The sequence below is a fragment of the Mirounga angustirostris genome, unplaced genomic scaffold, assembly GCF_029215605.1.
Source record: "Mirounga angustirostris isolate CCGP_5_RB_7025 unplaced genomic scaffold, mMirAng1.0.hap1 SCAF_6, whole genome shotgun sequence".
NCBI classification, from domain to species: domain Eukaryota; kingdom Metazoa; phylum Chordata; class Mammalia; order Carnivora; family Phocidae; genus Mirounga; species Mirounga angustirostris.
This window is the reverse complement of record NW_026991714.1, coordinates 99,192,913-99,211,984: the sequence shown is the minus strand read 5'-3', so window position 1 is coordinate 99,211,984 and position 19,072 is coordinate 99,192,913. Positions and strand designations below refer to the sequence as shown.

At 53.1% G+C, this 19,072-nt stretch overlaps 1 protein-coding gene across 8 annotated transcripts in view; it reads right to left on the bottom strand.

Annotated features, from left to right (window-relative positions):
* TSPAN15 (tetraspanin 15) overlaps positions 1–13,603 on the bottom strand; it is a 51,426-nt gene extending 37,823 nt beyond the window's left edge. For 2 of the 8 annotated variants that reach the window (XM_064594741.1, XM_064594740.1), the window contains exon 1: positions 13,349–13,603. In XM_064594741.1, coding sequence (XP_064450811.1) covers positions 13,349–13,444 — 96 coding nt within the window. In that variant the 5' untranslated portion in view covers positions 13,445–13,603. Of the gene's footprint in view, positions 1–2,299; positions 2,458–13,348 lie in introns of those variants that run through there. The other 6 variants (XM_064594738.1, XM_045877977.3, XM_064594739.1 and 3 more) reach the window with 6 other exon arrangements.
* Between the last annotated feature and the right edge of the window lie 5,469 nt (positions 13,604–19,072).

Sequence of the window (19,072 nt, the reverse complement as noted above, 5' to 3'; positions counted from 1 at the left end):
TTTAATCTTTTTACAATAAAAAGTTGGGAAAGCCGGCAAGATCCAAGTTCCATTTTTCCCAAGAGGAAGCCTGTTTACAGGTCTGAGTTTCTCTTTGGCCTGGGAAGTCTCCGTGGCCACAGCCAGGGGCCTGCTTCCCAGAGGCTGGGGGCAGGCTGCTTCCTGCAGCCTGGGATTAATGCCCTCACCAGATGTCTCACTAACTGCAAACCGGGGCTAAATATAGGTTATAACAGGAACCTACCAATTATACAACCAAGAAAGCCTACTAGAAAACAGGACCCCAAGGCTTCAGGGCACGCTCCTCCTTGTGCACGGGAGAGAGGCCTGGGGGAAGGCAGAAGGGGGTCACTCTATACCCTCAGTTCCCTCCTCCTCTGCTTTAAGAAAATTAGGATAAGAGAACACACACACAACAAACCAGCAAGATGCAGTCCCGCCATTTAGGAGCTGTGTGACCTTGGACAGGCCACTTCCCTCTCTGAGCGTTGGCTGCCTCTGCCATTAAGTAGGAACACTAACACCAGCCCGATGGTCACACAGAGGACCCCGGGAGACAGGGAAACTCCTTTGTGAACCGTAAGGTGCTCTAACACGTAGTGAGAATCCCCTTTTTTTTTTTTTTAAAGTCAACAGATACAAAGACCGTGTTAAGTGCCTACACCTGACCAGAAGGTTCCACGATTTTTCTTTAAATCAGCTTTTTCTTAGTAAAATAAACATGATCCTGACCTAACCTATCAATATCTATGAAATCAAGATTTGAGAGAGTAATTATTTTCTTCCGCACATATCACACTTCATGCATATCTATTAAATTTTAAAATGCTACCCCAGGGACCACCTAAAAGCCTCTTGCGAACCACCAGGAATAAGCAGATGGACGTGGCTCTGGCCCAACCCCCTTATTTTGCAGATGGGAATGTGAGATCAGAGAGAGGCTGTCACTCCCACAAGGTCACACAGCATCTTAGCCATCGGACAGCAGCTGTGACCTGGGTCTCCAGACTCTCAGGCTAGTGCTCCCTCCATCACAAGATGCCCTCCCTCATCAGGAACAAGAGTTCTCACGCCCTGGCATGCCCTAGCCTGACGGAAATATTAAAAGGACAGTGAGGGACACTGAACGACAGGGATGCCAGCTCCTTTTCTGTCTTCCTGCAGTTCCAGAGAACCTGATGTAGATCTGGGTCCCGGTGCCGCTTCAGGCCCGCTCCCTCCTGTCTCACAACCCACACGGGGTGGCAGTCAGCCCACCTCAGTGTGGGGGTCCGGAGCCCCTGCCCTGGGGAAGCTGCTCTCCACACCGGGGCCCCTGCTCCTCTAGCAGAGCATCGTGGAGAACAGGAGGGCCTCCAAGGGCCTCAGAAATGTTAGATGGCTGCCTTAGTAACAGAGCCCATGAACCAACGACCCCCTCAAACAGCCCAAGTCTCCAAAAGGGAAACGGTCTTCCAAGGAGAAGCCCCTGAGACAGAAAGGAACTGAGAGTGAGGCTGGGCATTTCCTTGCAAGTTCCCTAACCTCTCTGGGCCTCTCCTCGCCTCAGCGTAGAGCTGCCAGCCGCCTCTCCGGTGGCCGGCCTAGTAAATGAGAGCATGTCCAGCAAACAGAGGGAGGGCTCACTGATCGTTAGCTTTAAAAAGGACAAAACAGGAGAATCCAGAAGGCACGAGCAGACTGGACAGGGGGCAGCATGGAGGGCTTCTCGATTGCAAAAAGGAAAGTTCGGTTCTAAGGCCAGCCCCAGAGGAGTCCACAGGGGAGAAAGAAGACAGGGACAAACAGGCCCCACTCCTGTCACAGGGACTGGGGGTCCCTCCACAACTCCTGTCCTCTTATTTCTGCTCTGATCATCACTCCCCCCCACCCCCGCCCTTGGGCATGCAAAGAGTCAAGTGGCCACTGCCACTCCTACGGGAGCCCAGAGCCCAGCTGCCTGTCCACTGCTGACTCAGTGTCCCCGCCAGAGCCTCCTGGGAGGCCCTGGCCGGCCCTGCCCCCAGCACAGAATGTCTGCAGCTGCCTGAGCTCTCTGCTAGCACTCGGTGAGTGACAGCCTCTCAAGGGACAGGGCTGGCTCCTCTCCCCCCACCCCCAGCGCAGCACAAGGCCAGGCAAACAGTGATCCTGGGGCAGAGGTTAGGCAGAACCAAGCCAGCGTTCCAAGCTGCCGCCCGAGTTCCCTGCTGCACACAAGGCCACACAGCAGGCCTCTGTGCCTGGGCACAGCGGCAGTCCCGTTTACAGGGGGGGCTCCCATCCCCCAGATGGAAAGGCTAATCCCGGGGGAAATTACCGAGTGGGGCTCATCGTCCCCTCTGAATGATGTTGTTCCACTGGCCAGTTTGAGAACCAGAGGCAGCTGCTGTGGGGTCTGGCGGATTTCCTCCCGTCTGAAAGGAAGGGGTTGCGCCAGGTGCCCTCCGCGGCCCTTGGGAGTTTGGCCCAGCTGTAAGTCCAAGTCACATTCTACCTGCGCCAGGTAACAGGTGACAGTCCTGTTCCGAAAGGCTGTACGAGATCAGACGAGAAAGGCTGTACGAGAAGCGTAAATGTTTTACAGCCCCGCTTGGCAAGCAGTTTCCTGAGAGCTAGCTCACATCCCCCTCCCGTTTTACCCTCCTTCCATCCGAGAGCATAACCACGGGCCTGCGCGGGCGGCAGGGGCGGGGCGGGGGCGGGGCCGGACGGTAGGCCTCGCCCCCACGCCAGCCTGCTCCGCCCCCAAACCCCATCCGGGCCTCCGCAGTCTTCAGCACAGCCCCCAAAAAGGGAAGGCCATTCCCCCTGCTCAGCTGGGCCCCGCACGGGTGAGACAACCTCGTGGAGCAGAGAGGGCTTGCGCTTGTTTCCTGAAGCTGCCCTCAGGACTCCCAAGTTTGCTGGGGCTGCGCCGTAACGACTGGGTGGCTTAGGGCAACAGCAAGTCCGGAGGTCTGAGGTCTGAAACCGACCTGTCACAAGGCTCCTCGACCTCCGGAGGCTCTGGAGGAAATCTTTCCCCGCCTCTGCCGGCTTCAGGCTCCTAGCCCGCCTGCCTCTGCCTCTGCCTCTGCCTCCGTGTGGTCTTTCCCTCTGTGTTTGTGTCTCGTCCCAAAGCTTCCCCTGCCTTTTCTTATAAAGACACTTGGCCTTCGATTTAAGGCACACCCAGGTGATCAGGATGATTTCATCTCAAGGTTCAGAACCTAATTATATCTACCAAGACCCCTTTTCCAAGTAAGGTCACATTCGAAACATGAACGTATCTTTTTTTTGGGGTGGGAGGGTGGGGTGGGGGACCATCAATCCACTGTAGAGCTCAGTGATCAGAGTCAGAAATCGAGTTCCCATCCTTCCACTAACTGGTCACTAGCTCATCACCATGACCCCAAACAAATACATCTCACCTATCTGGAACTGTTTTCCCATCTGGGAAATGGGTATGGGCAACCGCCTGCCATGTCTCTCCTAAGAGAAGTCAGAACTGCAGGTCAACGAGATCACAATCAACATTCCAAACACCATGCCCATGCATCAGTGGTTCTCAAACTGAAGACATAATTTAAGGTGGGGGGGGGGGACCATCCTAGCTCAACTCCCAAGTGCGAATCTCTGACTCACAAAAATACTCACAAAAATACTTGTTAAGTTACAAAGTTGACTACAGAGAAGTGTTACCTTTAGAACGGGTGAAAGAATGTTGTAAAGATAACCAAAAGGAAAACAATATTCTAGAACTCACGGACCACCCCCCACTCCCCAGATACATCCCAGTGCTCCAGAGAAGCCCAGCCTCCTGAGCCATCTCCCACATCCCCAAGCTGGCAGTCTCCACAGGCCTCCATGGGCCCTTCTCATCCAGGCTGAGCCTGCTGACTCCCACGTACCCCTCCTCCAACCCCAGCTAGTCCTTCTCTCTTGTCCTGGGACCAGCACCAGCAACAAGCCTCTTGCAAACAGTGCACTAACTCCCAGCACAAAGACACTGTCCAGATTGTCCAGGAGGCTGGGGAAGTTTCAGCACGTCACTCGGGATTCACATGGAGCGAAGGTTGGCTTGGAAACCTGGCCAGTCCGGTCAGAGTTCCCTCACAGGCACCACCAGAGCTGCAGCTTCCATTCCAAGCTGCACATTAGAATCACCTGGGGACATTTAAAATTAGAGCTGCCTAGGTCCCACCCCATACCCACTGTATCAACTCCGAAGATGGGGCCTGGTGTGTACTGGCAAAATCCACCAGGACCAGCAGCCTCAAGCCAAAGTCGAGGCCCACCGATCTAGAAGGTCCTTTTGACCTCAGGAAGTGACCCAGACTCAGAATTTGGCACCAGCCCCAGAAGCCAGCATCCCACTCCACTCCAACTAGGGGACTTGGCCCCAGTCTGCAATGGGGTGGCCCCAGGGGTTGGCTTCTGCCCTCTGCCAAGCACATGGAGCCCAGCACAGCACCCGGCATGCTATGCGCGCACAGGAACTGAGTGTCTGGCCCCAGGCACCACCATGGTCCCACCAAGCTGCCCCCAGCACAGCCCATCCTCTGGTAAGGGATTGGAAACAGCACAGAAAGCCTATGTGACTGGTCCAAGGCCACGCACAGTATCCTGGGAGGGGCTTCCAGCAGCCCTGGGAGTAGGTGGTTCTCTCCCAGCAGAAAGGAGGGGGGCTCTGAGCCCCTGAGTCCAGACCAGGCCAAAGCTGTTTTCCTTCTTCCCCTCCATGCAAATATTTACTTTCCTGCAGGCCAAGATGCAAATGCCTCCTGGGTGAGAAAGTTCCCTTTGGAAAAGATTAAATACAACACAGCAGGCACTTTCAACAGTGAGGTCCCCGGTGGGGGGGGATGGATGCAAATGGTGGGTTGCGCCAGTCCCTTCCCCAGTGGGGGCCTCAGTCTCCTCAGCTGTAAAATGGAACAAGTGTCCCCTGTCTGCGTGGTTCACACGGGTTGCTCTGAGGATGCAGAGGTGAAACACAGTGTTGGTGAGGCAGGCACCCGAGGGCATCCCTCCCGTACCCTCCGGCACCCCCTAACCAACACCCTGGAGCACAGGGATCCTGCCGGTGATGCCAGCGCCCAGCAGCTGTACTGCAGGCTCCGCCCTGTCTGCCTGGCCCCCACGACGTGCCAAGTTCTCCCCTTCCCACTGATGAGGAAACTGAGGCCCAGAGAGTTGTGGCTGACTTGTCCACAGTCATGCAGCCCATCAGTCTCACTCCTCACCCATCACCCAAGTGATCTTCCCCTGATCTGCTACCTGATGGAGCTGGTCTCCGTGGCCTCCAGGCCCAGCCTTCCCCGGGGGTGCGTCCAGGCCCAGCCATCGTCCCTCTGCTGTGACCGCCCTCCCTCTCTTGAGGCTCGTCTGTGCTCCTCATCGTCCTTTAAGCCCCCTTCCCTCCTCTTCCAAGTCACCCCGAGGCTCCTCCACAATCCAGGCTGCCCAGTGGGACAGGAAACGACCCTTGACTTCTGGCTGCTCCTGCCCACATTAGCTTCCATCCTCCTCGCGGGGTGACCCTCTGGGTGGGGAAGACAACACCTTCGTCTTCTCCATTTCCCCCTCCTGGCCCAGTCCTAGCCTAGAGCTGGACAAATGCCCCACGTTGACTCCCAAGGGCCGCGGAGGGCACCTGGTACAACCCCTTCCTTTCAGACGGGAGGAAATCCGCCAGACCCCACAGCAGCTGCCTCTGGTTCTCAAACTGTGTGGCCAGTGGAACAACATCATTCAGAGGGGACGATGAGCCCCACTCGGTGATTTCCCCCGGGATTAGCCTTTCCATCTGGGGGATGGGGGCCCCCCCTGTAAACGGGACTGCCGCTGTGCCCGGGGACAGAGGCCTGCTGTGTGGCCTTGTGTGCAGCAGGGAACTCGGGCGGCAGCTTGGAACGCTGGCTTGGTTCTGCCCAACCTCTGCCCCAGGATCACTGTTTGCCTGGCCTTGTGCTGCGCTGGGGGTGGGGGGAGAGGAGCCAGCCCTGTCCCTTGAGAGGCTGTCACTCACCGAGTGCTAGCAGAGAGCTCAGGCAGCTGCAGACATTCTGTGCTGGGGGCGGGGCGGGCCAGGGCCTCCCAGGAGGCTCTGGCGGGGACACTGAGTCAGCAGTGGACAGGCAGCTGGGCTCTGGGCTCCCGTAGGAGTGGCAGTGGCCACTTGACTCTTTGCATGCCCAAGGGCGGGGGTGGGGGGGAGTGATGATCAGAGCAGAAATAAGAGGACAGGAGTTGTGGAGGGACAACTTTATTAAATCCTAGCTAGTTACTGTGGGTGATGTAGGCTGTGACCCTGAGTTCTGTCTCCCACTCCCTGGCATAGGGACACCTTGGCCCCTGGGCTCCTGGAAGTGCTTCTCCCGGCCCCACTTCCCCAGGTGCTGGGACCAGTGCTCCGCCGTGTGGGACACTTCCAGGACGGCCTCTGCCTGGACACGCATGCCCATCATGTGGTGCACGGTTTCTGCTGGTACACTGCTAGAGCCCAGGGACTAAGGGCTGGGAAGGACCCAGCCCCCGAAAAAGGCCACATGCATGCCCGAGGGTCAGACTTCTCAGCCTAAGGCTATGGCCACAGCCATCTGCTCTGCAGACAGAGCATCCCCAGCAGAAAGTAGCCTCCTCTAATAAGACAGACTCCAGAAGGTCTCACATCTTAAGTCCCAGCCCCGCTGAGCTCTGCAAGGCCCCCGGGGACGCCGGGCCCTACAGGGTGCTTGATGCTTTTGCATCTCTCCTCTTGAAGAAGCCACCCCAAGGCCTCTAGTGTATCCAGAGACAAGAAGTGTAGGAGGCTCAAAGAGGTGGTCCTTTACCCAGGATCACATAGCACTTGATCTGTGTCTCCAGCCAGCCCTGCCATCGGGTCCTGACAAGTAAACCTCTGCTTTCAGTCACTCAGACCCTATACTCCTCATAGGACCAGGCCCCTGCCACCCTCCCACCCACAACTTGGCCCTTCTTAGGCTTCCCCATCTGCTTCAGCCATGCTGGCCTACCCCAGGGCCTTTGTACGGACTACTCCCTCTGTCTGAGATGCTCTCGCAGTACTTTTTTATGGCTGGCTCCTTCTCATTCCTTGGACCTCAGCTGAAATGCCAGCTCCTCATAAAGGCCTTCCTTGACCACACCATGAAAGTAGGAACTTTCATCTCCTCCCCCTGCTCCCTAATTTCCTCTTTAGCACTGATCACAAGCTACATTTACTTACGGGTATGTCTGTCTTCCAAGGCCTGGACTAAGTCTGTCTTGTTCAAAGCTATTTCCCAGTAAACATCACAGTGCCTGGCATACACACTTGGCATCAAATAACTATTTGTTGACTGAAGGAGCAAAGAACCACCTCCACCCTGGAGAGAATTGCAGGTCAGGACTGGACTCCCCGCCTTCCACTAAGATGCAATTCAAACCCACTCACATCCATAGGTTCTCTCTGGACACGGTTAATCTCAATCTCGTGTGTTTTGCGCTAACCCAGAAGACCTCTTTCCCCCCTGTACATGGAGCCAGCCGGTACAGAAATTTCATTATCAGTCTCTTATCTGGTTTACTCTGAGCCCCACCCCCGCTGGCATTGTGAGTCACCCGGAGAGGTGAGGCACCAGGCTGGGTAGGAAGGAGGACAGGTTGTTACTCCTGCATCCTGGGAACAAACAGCCAAAGACGGCGAGGTCCCAATCCATTCTTACAATTTAAAACGATGCCTCTCTTAGAGGAAGAGAAGGGCTCAGGCTCAGAAGCCTAAGCTAAGGGCAAAGAAACTTTCTTTAGGCCTTAGTTTGCTCATCTGTGAAATGAATGCATTGGAAGATTCTCCAAGTGCCTTCCAGGTCTGCCTTCTTGATTCTCTGGATTTTTAAGGCCTCTTGGCCAGGCTGGGAGAGGGGACCCTAGTCCCATTGCTTCCAGATCTTCTCTGACAGCCCATTAGGCCTGGTGGCTGCTTCTCCAGGATGAAGTGACTTTCTGCTTAAATTTCACTATGTTCTCTTTGAAATGCTTGCCTAGAACAAGAGGAAAATGGGCCTGCCTGAGGATTCAAGCACAATAATAATTTTTAAAATTCAGGAAATTAAGTCTGTGCCTGTAGGTACAAGGAAATATCCAGATGTGTGTTTATCAGCGTGTAACAGGGGTGCTCTCCCAGGGCCAGAACAAAGGAGACTTCTACACTCTTCAGCGTACTCACCTGAATTGCCTGAAAGGTTTTTTTAACTAAGCACACATATTATTTTCACAAAAACAATAAAGCTCTTTTCAAAAGTTAGAAATTCCTGCTGGAAACTGAATCTATTTTTTTCTTTTATGTCTGGCTTCATTTAGTGCCTAACTGGAGGCCAGGGACATGGCTCCTTCCAGAAATGTTATCCTCCACCCACACCTTGGGCCCTGACAGCAGGGGGAGACCACGGGGTGGGGGGGAGAGGGGGGCAGGGTGAGGGCTGCTGAAGGTCATGGCCACCCAATGCAGTCAGGCCACATGGGTCCTGCTCTTGGTCTGTCCCAAACTTGCTATGGGGTCTAAAGCAACTCGCTTCCTCTCTCCCGGCCTGTTTTCCTCAGTAAAATGAAAAGATCACTCTAGAGGTGCCTTTAAGGACCCTTCTAATTCTCAGTCTATGGATCTTGAGTTCCTAGAAAAATAGAGACGGGGGTAGGAAAAGATTGGCTAATCCTTAAGTAGTTGCTATAGTGTTTATGCTAATGTGCCAGGCATTGCTGTAAACTCTTCCTGTATATTCATCCCTTTCAGGGTCTCGGCAACTCTCCAGTATCACCCACTTTACAGATAAGGCAATGGAGGCCGCATGGAAGTTAGTGCTTAAGTCACTCAATTTATAAATACCAGAGTTGGGATTTGAATCCACGCAGCCTGGTACACGGTCCACACTCTTAAACCTAAACTATAGGAAAATATAAAGAATCACAGGCCAAGCTATGATAATGGGGTCCATCCTTGGAGAAGGCAAGGACTTCCCACTCACCTCCCCCACCCCAAGTCCTTTCCTTCCTGATTAGTCAACATCCCCCAGCCCTGACACTCTTTTGTACCCAACTGGAAATCCTTACCCCATTGTCAAGGCAACAGGCTGATGCTTTCCAGAGGGTCAGTGCCTCCGTGATCATCCCAGGCCCCTCTGCAAATCCAAGGCCTCAGCAAATCTGACCACTGCTGGCTACACACCCAATTCATGCCCTGATCCAGGGGCCCCCACCTCAGATCCTGGCTCACAAGACACAGCTTTCCCTGAGCACTCACTCTGTGCCCAGGCCCAAGACCAGCACTTGGAAGAGGATATGAACGAGCCACGCCCCTGACCTCCAGGAGCCCACAGTCCAGCAAGGAAAAACAGTGGTGTAAACGGATCTCTAGGATACTCTGTGGTCAGTGCTCAAATTAGAGGTGTGTCCCCAGTGGGCTGAGGGCACATGTGTCAGAGTGATTCACGCTGCATGGTAGGAAGAGGAGGCCCCAATGCCCCTGGGTGAGACCTACCGGAAGGAGCCCTGAACTGGGGCCGAGGAGGCACCCTGAAACATGCCCTGAGCCCCACAGTCCCCCTCTGAAAACGAGATGGCCCCCAAGTGTGGGACAGGAGGTCATGTGAGGAGTTCAAGGTCACATTTATACTGACTCATAGACTGAGAAACAATTTTCATTGCTCACTCTCCTTCCCATCCTTCCCATTGCATCTGGGCGCAAATCTGTTTGGTGCCAGTTTGTCTTTCAGCCTCTCAAACACTTGCCAGCCTGCCTTTCGAACACAGAACTCAGGTCCACAGCCTACATCACCCATCCAGCCAGGATTTAATCACGTTTTGTTTTCCCTGCACTATTTAGTGTTACAGTTGCATGCTCTCGTCCATGCTCAGTATCGGTTTCCCATTGGCAGTGGCGATATAAAGCCACCTTTTAAAAAATAATTTAAGATTAAAAAGTGAGTCAGTTTAAAGTAGTAGAGTAAATAATACTATAATTGGTATAAACTCTACGAAGGGCAGTTTAACAAACACCAAAATTCTAAACGCACATACAAAACCAGGCAAAGTGGTTCTATGCGATTAGACATTCCGACGGATTACCGCTGGAGGGAGGGGGTGGTGACCGGAAGCGGGTGCAAGGGGGGGCTTCTGGCCTCTGCTCTCCATTCTAGTGGTTGACCTGGGGGCTGATTATATATGTGTGTTCACTTTGTAAAAATCCATCAGGCTGCATCCGCTTATGATCAGTGCATGTCTGTATGTATATTATACATTCTCGTATCCTTTTAACCCACTGGTTCTCTTTCTAGAAATTACCCTGCAGATATACACACACATGTGCAAAATGACATGTTCAAAGCTCCTTGCTGCACTGCTGTTTGCAGTCACCAAAGATCAGAAACAACCCGAGTTCCCCAGCTGGAGACTGATTGAATGACTTTGGGCATAGCCTACAGTGAACTCTATGTAGCCATCAGACAGAATGAGGTGGCCACTACCAGAGCTCCAAAATTCACATGGACTTAAATGTAAGTGAAAAGGTAAGGGCAGAACTGTGTATCCTGTGCTCCCTTATATGAAAAAAAAAAAAAAGAATATGTAAAGCATGCACATGTCCGCGCCTAGGGCATCCTATGGCTAGGATGCTATCTTTGAAGTGAATGATAAGAAACTGATCATAGATGTCCCCTCCCCTCTGGACAGGGTGGGCGAGGGGAGGGGGGGAAGCTGGAGGCTTGTCACTGATGACTACTCTTTGGTACTTTAAAATTGTGTACAGTGTCCTTGCATTTCATATTGGATAATAAGACTGAAAGCAGAAAGTCCCTTACAGAAGGAGCATGACTATGGTAAAACTTATGGCCCCTTCTAGACCTAAGTCTGAGATGAAGGTCTTAGTATTTTGGGCTTATAAAGCACGTAACCCTTGGCCCCACTCCTCACTCCAAGGGATGGTACCAGAGATAATGGGCCTTCCTATAAGGGGTTTCCAATTAGCAGCAAAGCCTGTCTAGGACACATTATTTCCTCCCACTGGCCTTCACCCTGCAGTGAAAATCTGGCACCTAGAGCTGCCCTGGCAGAGCTGTCAGGTGGCTGAGTTCTTGGCATGGGTGGGGAGGTTTTTAAGCAGAAATACTTCCAGGGATGGGAAGTCAAGGATTTGGTAAGGCAAGCTCAGTTGGCTAGAAAGGAAAGATTCCAAGTTCTGAGTCCCACCCGGCCCCAAGAGAAGCAAAGCAAGGGCCATTGAGTGGTCTCCCTGCAGGACACAGGGGACAGCGACAGAACAAGGCCTTGACAATCGAGGTCAACTGTAACTGTATAACTCTCTTTTATACAGCACTGGTCTCACCCACATGTCACTATCTTCCCATATCACTAATCCTAAAAACAATCCATTGAGGTGTGGGGCAGGGTATCAGTTACCCATTTTACAGATGGGAAAATGGAGGTGCAAGGGGGTTAAGAGACTGGTCAGGGATTACACATGGAGAGAAGGATGAAGCCAGAAACATAGCCCCCACCTTCTGACTCCTGGTCTTCCCTTATCTTCTTACCTACCCTCCACCCCCAACAACCTTAGCCTTCCCTCTTTCAACTGTGACCTCCAGAGCGAAGAGCTCCTGCGGCCAGACAAGCAAGGGGCAGGCAAAGAATCCCAGAACCAAGGGCCTGTGAGACCATCAGGCCCAGCAGTTTACAACCCTGAATACAAACTAGAATCACCTAGGGAGCTTAAATAAGTTTAAACAAATATCTATGCCAGGGCCCAGGGATCTGTAGTGTTTTTTAAAGTCTCTGGTTGATACTGATGCAACTTTGGGAGAGAATCACCCCCACCCCAATCCCATATACAACCTTCTGCCTCCCTGAGGCCTCCACCATCCTCTGCTCCATCCTCTGACCCCCAAATGTACTGCTCATCTCTCTTCCACATTACCTAAAATCAGAGAACTGGACTGGGAATTGGGCTTAGCCTAGTTCTCTAGATAGGCAAGTCACTTAACAGCTCTGAGGTCCCAAACAAGGAAGTGACTTGCCTAAGATCTCCCAGTGAGTCAAAAACAGAACAAGACTAGAATCTGGATCTCTTGCCTACCAGGCAAGGTCATATCCATAGAGGGGCCAAATGGACAGTAGGACCTGTTATCAGGCAGATCTAGCTATTCCTGCTAACAGAATAGATCCAGCGAGGGTCTGAAGAGGAGAATACAGTGTGCAAATGTTTCAAGAGGGATGGGAGCCAGGGATCTCCCCTCCAGTCCCTGGGCAAGTCTGCCCTGTGGCTACTGGGAGCAGGAGACTATTCTAGAGTGGCAAGGCTGGAGCTGGCTTATAGAAAGATGTCCTCATTTTTAGGTGGGGGTCCAGCCTAGTCTGAAACCTTCATAAAGAAATCAGTCTCTTGTGACAGCTAACCAGGAGGGCCCAGCTTCCCAGTCTATAATAATAATAATAATAATAATAATAATAATAATAATAATAATAATAATAATAATAATGGCTCACACTTCTTAAGCTCTTCACTGGTCCCGGTGCTGAGCACTGTGCTTGGACTACTTCATTCAATCTCCACACCCATCCTTAAAGTTGAATATAATTACTGTTTCTATTTGCAAATGAGGAAACTATGGCCTAGAGAATTTAAGTAACTTCCTCAAGATCAGTCAGCTAGAAAGTGGTAGCGCAGGATTCGAAGCCTAGTTCATGTCCAAACACTAACACACTGCCGCACAGCAATACACAAGAAGAGGTAAAGCTCAGTGGCTGCGGAAGTTACCCGACAGCCAGGAGCTCCTGGAGACCTCCCCAGACGTGATCTGGTGAAATCCTCCCAACTACTCCGCTGACAAGGCACGCCCATCCTCCTTCCGCGGAAGAGGAAACCGAGGCACGGTAGGGAAGCATCTCGCTCTGGGACATCCCCAAGTAGCTAGTGGGAGTCCCGGTTTCCCCGGGAGTCCAGGTTTCCCCGCCCAATCCAGACCACAAAGCCCGACCACTTCTTCCGCACAAGCTGATGGGGAGGCAGACTCTGCAACACCCGGTACACCGTGGTAACCACCGCCTAGCGCACCAGCCGATGCGCAGCAGACGCGGAAAACCAACGCTCTGGGCAGGTGCACACAGGTGAGCCACGGAGCGCTCCTTCGTCGTAGTCAACGGGCTCTAACGCTCCGGGCCCATCCGCTGCTGACGTTCAAGCTGAGCCGGGCGCCACAATTTCCTGCTTCCCAGGGAGAGTGGGACGAGGAACCAGGCGTGCACTCCCCGCGCCCTCCCTGGAGCAGCCAAGTCTAGACCCTACCCCGGTACGGCGTCCAGGGAGTGTCGGGCTCCACACACGCCCCCATCTCAGGGTCCCCCTGGGGTCACTCACCCAGAACACCGTGGAGTAGATGACCAGCGAGAACTTGAGCCAGAGGTAAGAGAGGCGCGCGCAGTAGCGCACCTGCTCGGAGTCCCCGCGGGGCATCCTGGGCACTCTCCGCGGGGCTCCGGGGCTCCGGGGCTCCCGGGCTAGGTCCGTCGCCGTGAGCAGCCCCTCCTGCGGCCGCCAGCCCGGCCGCGCGCCCCTCCACTCGCGCCGGCTCCGGGACTGACATGGGCTGGCCGCAATCACAGCCGCGGCCCGGACCAGTCCGCCCAGCGGCCAATGGGCGCGAGGCCGCGGCCCAGCCTCTGGAAGGGGGCGGGCAGGGGGGCGGGGCCGCGGCCCGGGACCCGCCGGAGGCGCAGGGAGGGGAGGGGGCGAGGGTTATGCAAACGAGGTCTGGGGCCGCGCTGCAGACGCCCGCGCGAAGGGCGCCGAGGGGGGCGTGGGAGAGCGTGCACAAAGGTGCGCCGGGGAGAAAGCCCGCGTACCTAATCGGGGGGACGTAGAGAGGCGCGCTTTCCACTGTTGGCAAGAGGGAAGACTGTAGGAAGAGGGCAGGAATTAACCGCTAAGGTGTTAAAAGTGTGCAAATGAATGTGCAAGCCGTGAATGGAATAAGGAGGTGGAGCTGCTCAGCCTGAGGGGGATGGAGGACCGACTTCAGTTAGGAAGGTGTGGCAGACCAGGGTGGGGCTAAGGGGTCCCCTTGGAGTTGGGGCCGCGAGTTTACTTTCGTCACAGATCCCCAACTAGCCTTTTTCCATCAAGTCTCCGGAAATCCCCTTCTCTGAGGCCGGTGGAGATCCCAACACTGCCCCCCAGGGCCTCCTCCTCCGGGAAGCCCTCCCACCACCCATCCACAGGCCAGGTCAGTGGCCCTGGCCCTTGCTGCACACACTCAGTCCTGGTCTGACCCAGCCTCTCCTCTCCCAGCGTTTCCTCGTTCTGGGGTCAGAGTCTGTGTCCCATGGCACCCCTGCACACACCCAGCCCAGGTCTGACCCAGCCTCTCCCCTCCCGGCGTCTCCTCTGCCTGGGGTCAGAGTCTGTCTCCCAGTGCCCCGTCTTGACTCCTCCGCTGTTTCCCGCGGAGCTCAGCCTGGGGTTTGGGAGTCAGGCAATTGTTTGGGGCATTCAGTAATTAAATATGTGGCCCAGAGGTCGAGCTCAAGGCAGTGCTAGACGGGGTCCCTGGTGGTGACTGCAGGAATGGCACCCTAGTCCAAGTCCGTGGCCTTGGACTCCCAAGCCTCACATATAATACACACTCCCAGAGAGAGACAGACGCCAAGACAAACCAGGCCTGCCCCAGCCCCCAGGCCCCTGCCCTAGAAGGAAGAAAGTAAGGTTGGGATAGCATGTCCTGTCCTCTTCAAGGTCCTTCTAGCCAGACTAAGAATCAAATTGACATGAGACAGATTAACAGGAGAAAATCAAATTTAACAGAATACATATGAGGAATCCACATAGATGTGAAAATTCCAGACAGGCAAAATGAGGGATATGTGTCATTCTGAACTAAGGAGAAAGGGGTAGGCGTCTGAGAATTCAAGGAAGAAATACAATTCACAGGAAGATGAAAAAGAGTAAATGTTTGATAAACAAATGTTTGTTGGGTGCCCCGCCCCGGAACAATGGGACACAGAGGATTTGGCTCAAACAGGCCCTGGTAGCTTCCTCCCTTTCTACCAGACCTACTTTATTATTTTTTTAGAGGGGGGGAGGGGCAGAGGGAGAAGAAGAGAGAATCTTAGGCAGGCTCCACGCTCAGCATGGAGCCTGACGTGGGGCTCGATTTCACGACCCTGAGATCCTGACCTGAGCTGAAATCAAGAGTTGGAGGCTCAACCGACTGAGCCACCCAGGCGCCCCTACCATACCTACTTTATATCATAATGTAGTTATCTGTGTCTTCCTGGAGCAGATGCTCCATCTAAATTCTTTTTAGACAGTTGAGGGGGAAGTAAAGAGCTTTTCCTGAATCTGCTGGGCTTTGATGCTTTTTAATTCAAAATAAACTTCATGCCAATGTGGCCCATCTGGGGGCAGCCAGCCCTTGGCCCCTGCAGTTGTAAGGCAATGCCTTGCCCAGAGAAGTCAAGGGAATTCAGTTTCCTGGTACTAAAGGAGCCAGTCCTGCATGGGTGTTTATGTCGCGTAGGGACGCAGAACCAGGGACTGCTGCACGTGACCTGAGAAGAGTAGCCAAGGGCTACAAAGACATCTTACCACAGTGTTAAAAGTTGTCCTTTGATGGGGCGCCTGGGTGGCTCAGTTGGTTAAGCGACTGCCTTCGGCTCAGGTCATGATCCTGGAGTCCCTGGATCGAGTCCCTGGATCGAGTCCCTGGATCAAGTCCCTGGATCGAGTCCCTGGATCGAGTCCCACATCAGGCTCCCTGCTCGGCAGGGAGCCTGCTTCTCCCTCTGACCCTCCCCCCTCTCATGTGCTCTCTGTCTCTCTCATTCTCTCTATCTCAAATAAATAAATAAAATCTTTAAAAAAAAAAAAAAGTTGTCCTTTGAGGAGGAGGACACTAACTCTTTACCCTTCTTTGGGGGACTAGCTTCCCTCCCCCAGCCCTGCAGAGCTCGCCTTACACCCTCTCTTTGAGGTACTGGTCTCATCCCCTAGTCACCCCCCCTCCCAGGGGCTGTCTGTCTCCCTCTCCCTGGGGGTGAGCCTCCCCACTGGGGTTTTCTTTCCAGTTGCACTTGGCCTTTGTTCTGGCCTCTAGCTAGCTGTACTTTCTCTTCTATTTCAAGTCTTCCCTGGTGACATCCCCATCCAGCAACCCCTGTGGGCTCTTCCTGAGCCCCTATAAGTAGTGCCCCGAGGGAGGGGGCTGTGACAGCCATGCATGGGGAGCCTGGAGCTCCTTGGGACTAGCACACCCTTCCCTGGGCTCCTGAGCATCTTTGTTGCCCTTCCCCACCCCTAACCTGACCCCAAGTACTGTGGGCTGCCCCCAGCCACATTTGAAAACACTGAGATCTCAGAAGAAGTGACACCTTATTTTTAACTTCTCCCTCTTTTTGCCAGGAGCTCTGGGCTGGGGATCAGCAGCCTAGGGCCAACCCTGGTTTTGCTGTGAACGTTTTGAGAAACGATTAGAATGTGTGGCACAGATAGTGTGACATACAGGGGTGAGTGTGGCCCTGGCTGCAGTTTACAACCACCTAGTGAGTTTTAAAGCTATGCTGAGGGGCGCCTGGGTGGCTCAGTCGGCTGAGCATTTGCCTCTTGGTTTCCGCTCAGGTTGTGATCTCAGGATCATGGGATCGAGCCCCTCATCAGGCTCTGCATTCAGTGCAGAGTCTGCTTGTCTCTCTCCCTCCCCTGGTTTGCTTATGCTTTCTCTCTCTCTCTCTCTCTCAAATACATAAATAAGTAAAATTTTAAAAAATAAAAAATAAATGGATGCTGATATCCAGGCCCTGCCCTAGTTCAGCAAAGTCAGAATCACCACCAACGGGGACCTAGGAATCGGTATTATCTTAAAGGTCCCAGGTAATTTCTAAAGTGCAGCCAGGACGGCGACTCACCAGTCCAGAGGTAATCATGCGGGGGAGGTGGTCATTTCACAGCTAGACCACATTCCAGGGGTCACCCAGCTAGCCAGTGGTGTGCTCTTGAAGGTTTAATATCTGCCTCTCTGTTGGTGGGGGGTGGATGGGAGGGCTCCTGTTGCTGGTTTTCAGAGTGGGAATTCTTCCCCCTGTGGTCCCTGGCGTTAAGAAGAGACAAAATCACACAAACAGCTCTCCACACCTCTGCAGCTCTCCCTCTTTCAGTCCACCCGTGCAGCTTTACCGATTAGCCCAGGGAACCCCACCCATAATGACAGAATGCATCCGTGAAATTCACGGCTCATCAATTAGCATAACAGGTATTTTTTTTTTTAAGATTTTATTTATTTATTTAACAGAAAGAGAGAGAGAGAGCACACAAGCAGGGGGAGCCACAGAGGGAGAGCGAGAAGCAGGCTCCCCACAGAGCAGGGAGCCCAATGTGGGACTCGATCCTAGGACTCTGGGATCATGACCTGAGCTGAAGGCAGACACTTAACTGACTGAGCCACCCAGGCGTCCCAGCATAACAGGTATTAGAAATGAGCTCCCCGGGGCACCTGGGTGGCTCAGTTGGTTAAGCGACTGCCTTCGGCTCAGGTCATGATCCTGGAGTCCCGGGATGGAGTCCCGCATCGGGCTCCCTGCTCAGCGGGGGGTCTGCTTCTCCCTCTGACCCTCCCCCCTCTCATGTGCTCTCTCTCTCTCTCTCTCATTCTCTCTCTCAAATAAAATCTAAAAAAAAAAAGAAAAAGAAAAAGAAATGAGCTCCCCTTTGCTGAAATCAGTAGTATTCAAGATATGTAGATTGTCTAAAATGAGACACCACCCCTTTCTTGTTCAGAGTAAAAGAATTTCACTTAGAGATGAAGTGTGGGGCTAAATCTTTGAGGATCCCATGTTCTAAGGTATCTGGCTGCCTGACGTGACCAGCAGTCTCAGGAATGTTGCGTCTTCCTTGAGTGGACCCTTCATGCAAGGTGGTAGAGCGCCTAAAAGCACAGAGAGCTAGGCCTTCGCTGACTTTACAGACAGATTGTAGGAACCCGTTTTGTGGCTACTGGCCAATAAATGTTTGTTTTATAGATATTTTTATGGATGTCACAATTTGTTCTGAGATCTGTTTTCATGATAACCTGGCAAGCAGATTGTAGGAGGAAATACCTAACCAACACTGTCAGCGGCTACTGCTTATGAGAAAAGAACCTATGGACGTGCAGCACCGACTTGGCTTGCATAATAAGTTCGCCTTCACGTCCCTGGGTAATTGACTGTGCCTCTGGTTCCCCATCTGGGAAACCAGGAGGTTGGACCCTTTCTCTTGTAGCTCTAACAACCTTAGCTATAGTCCTCGTGGTCAACTCGGTGAGCAAATGTATACCAAGCTTCTCCTGTGAATCAGGCCCTGCCCCAGGCTCTGGGATACATCCGTAAGCAAGATAGCCAAGTTTCTGTTGTCTTCTACTGGGGAGGGAGTTGTGGGGACATATAACGTATATGAAAATAAACACACAAAAGGGAGATGTCAGGCAGTGATATGTATTAAAGATCTGGAAGAAGAGCTTCCTAATGGAAAAGACCGCAAGTGCAAAGACTATGAGAGAGGGACAGCCTTGTCCTGAGTCCCAGGGGGGCTCAAGCAAGGGACTTCGGGAGGGTAGAGGGGGTGACATTGGACCTAGGAAGGAGCCTCGCAGCTTTGGCAAGTGGTTTAGACTTATTTCCAGTTTCAGTGAGGGCCACAGGGAGGTTTTCAGCTGGGACATGATACAAAACGAGATTGATGCTTCAGAAGGCCACAGCACAGAGCAAGGACAGGGGGTGCTGGCTGGGAGGGAGGCTGGTGAGAAAGTCAATCTCAGAGCAAGAAGGCTGGGGCTGGGCTGGGGCACAGCACCAGAAATGCATCTTGGACATAGAGCCAACAAGACTTACTGGCAGATTGGATATGGAATGTGGAGAAAAGAGAAATCAAGGATGATCCCAAGGGTTTTTGCCTTGAGCAACGAGGTAAATGTCGCTGTCCTTTATTTACCAAGGTAAGGAAGCTCAGGGAGAGGAGGGGGAGGTTGGGTTGAAAATCAATTACTTTGTTTGGCCATTTAATTTTTTGAGATATCTTTTTAAAATCCTGGTGGAGTTGTCCAGGGAACTCAGA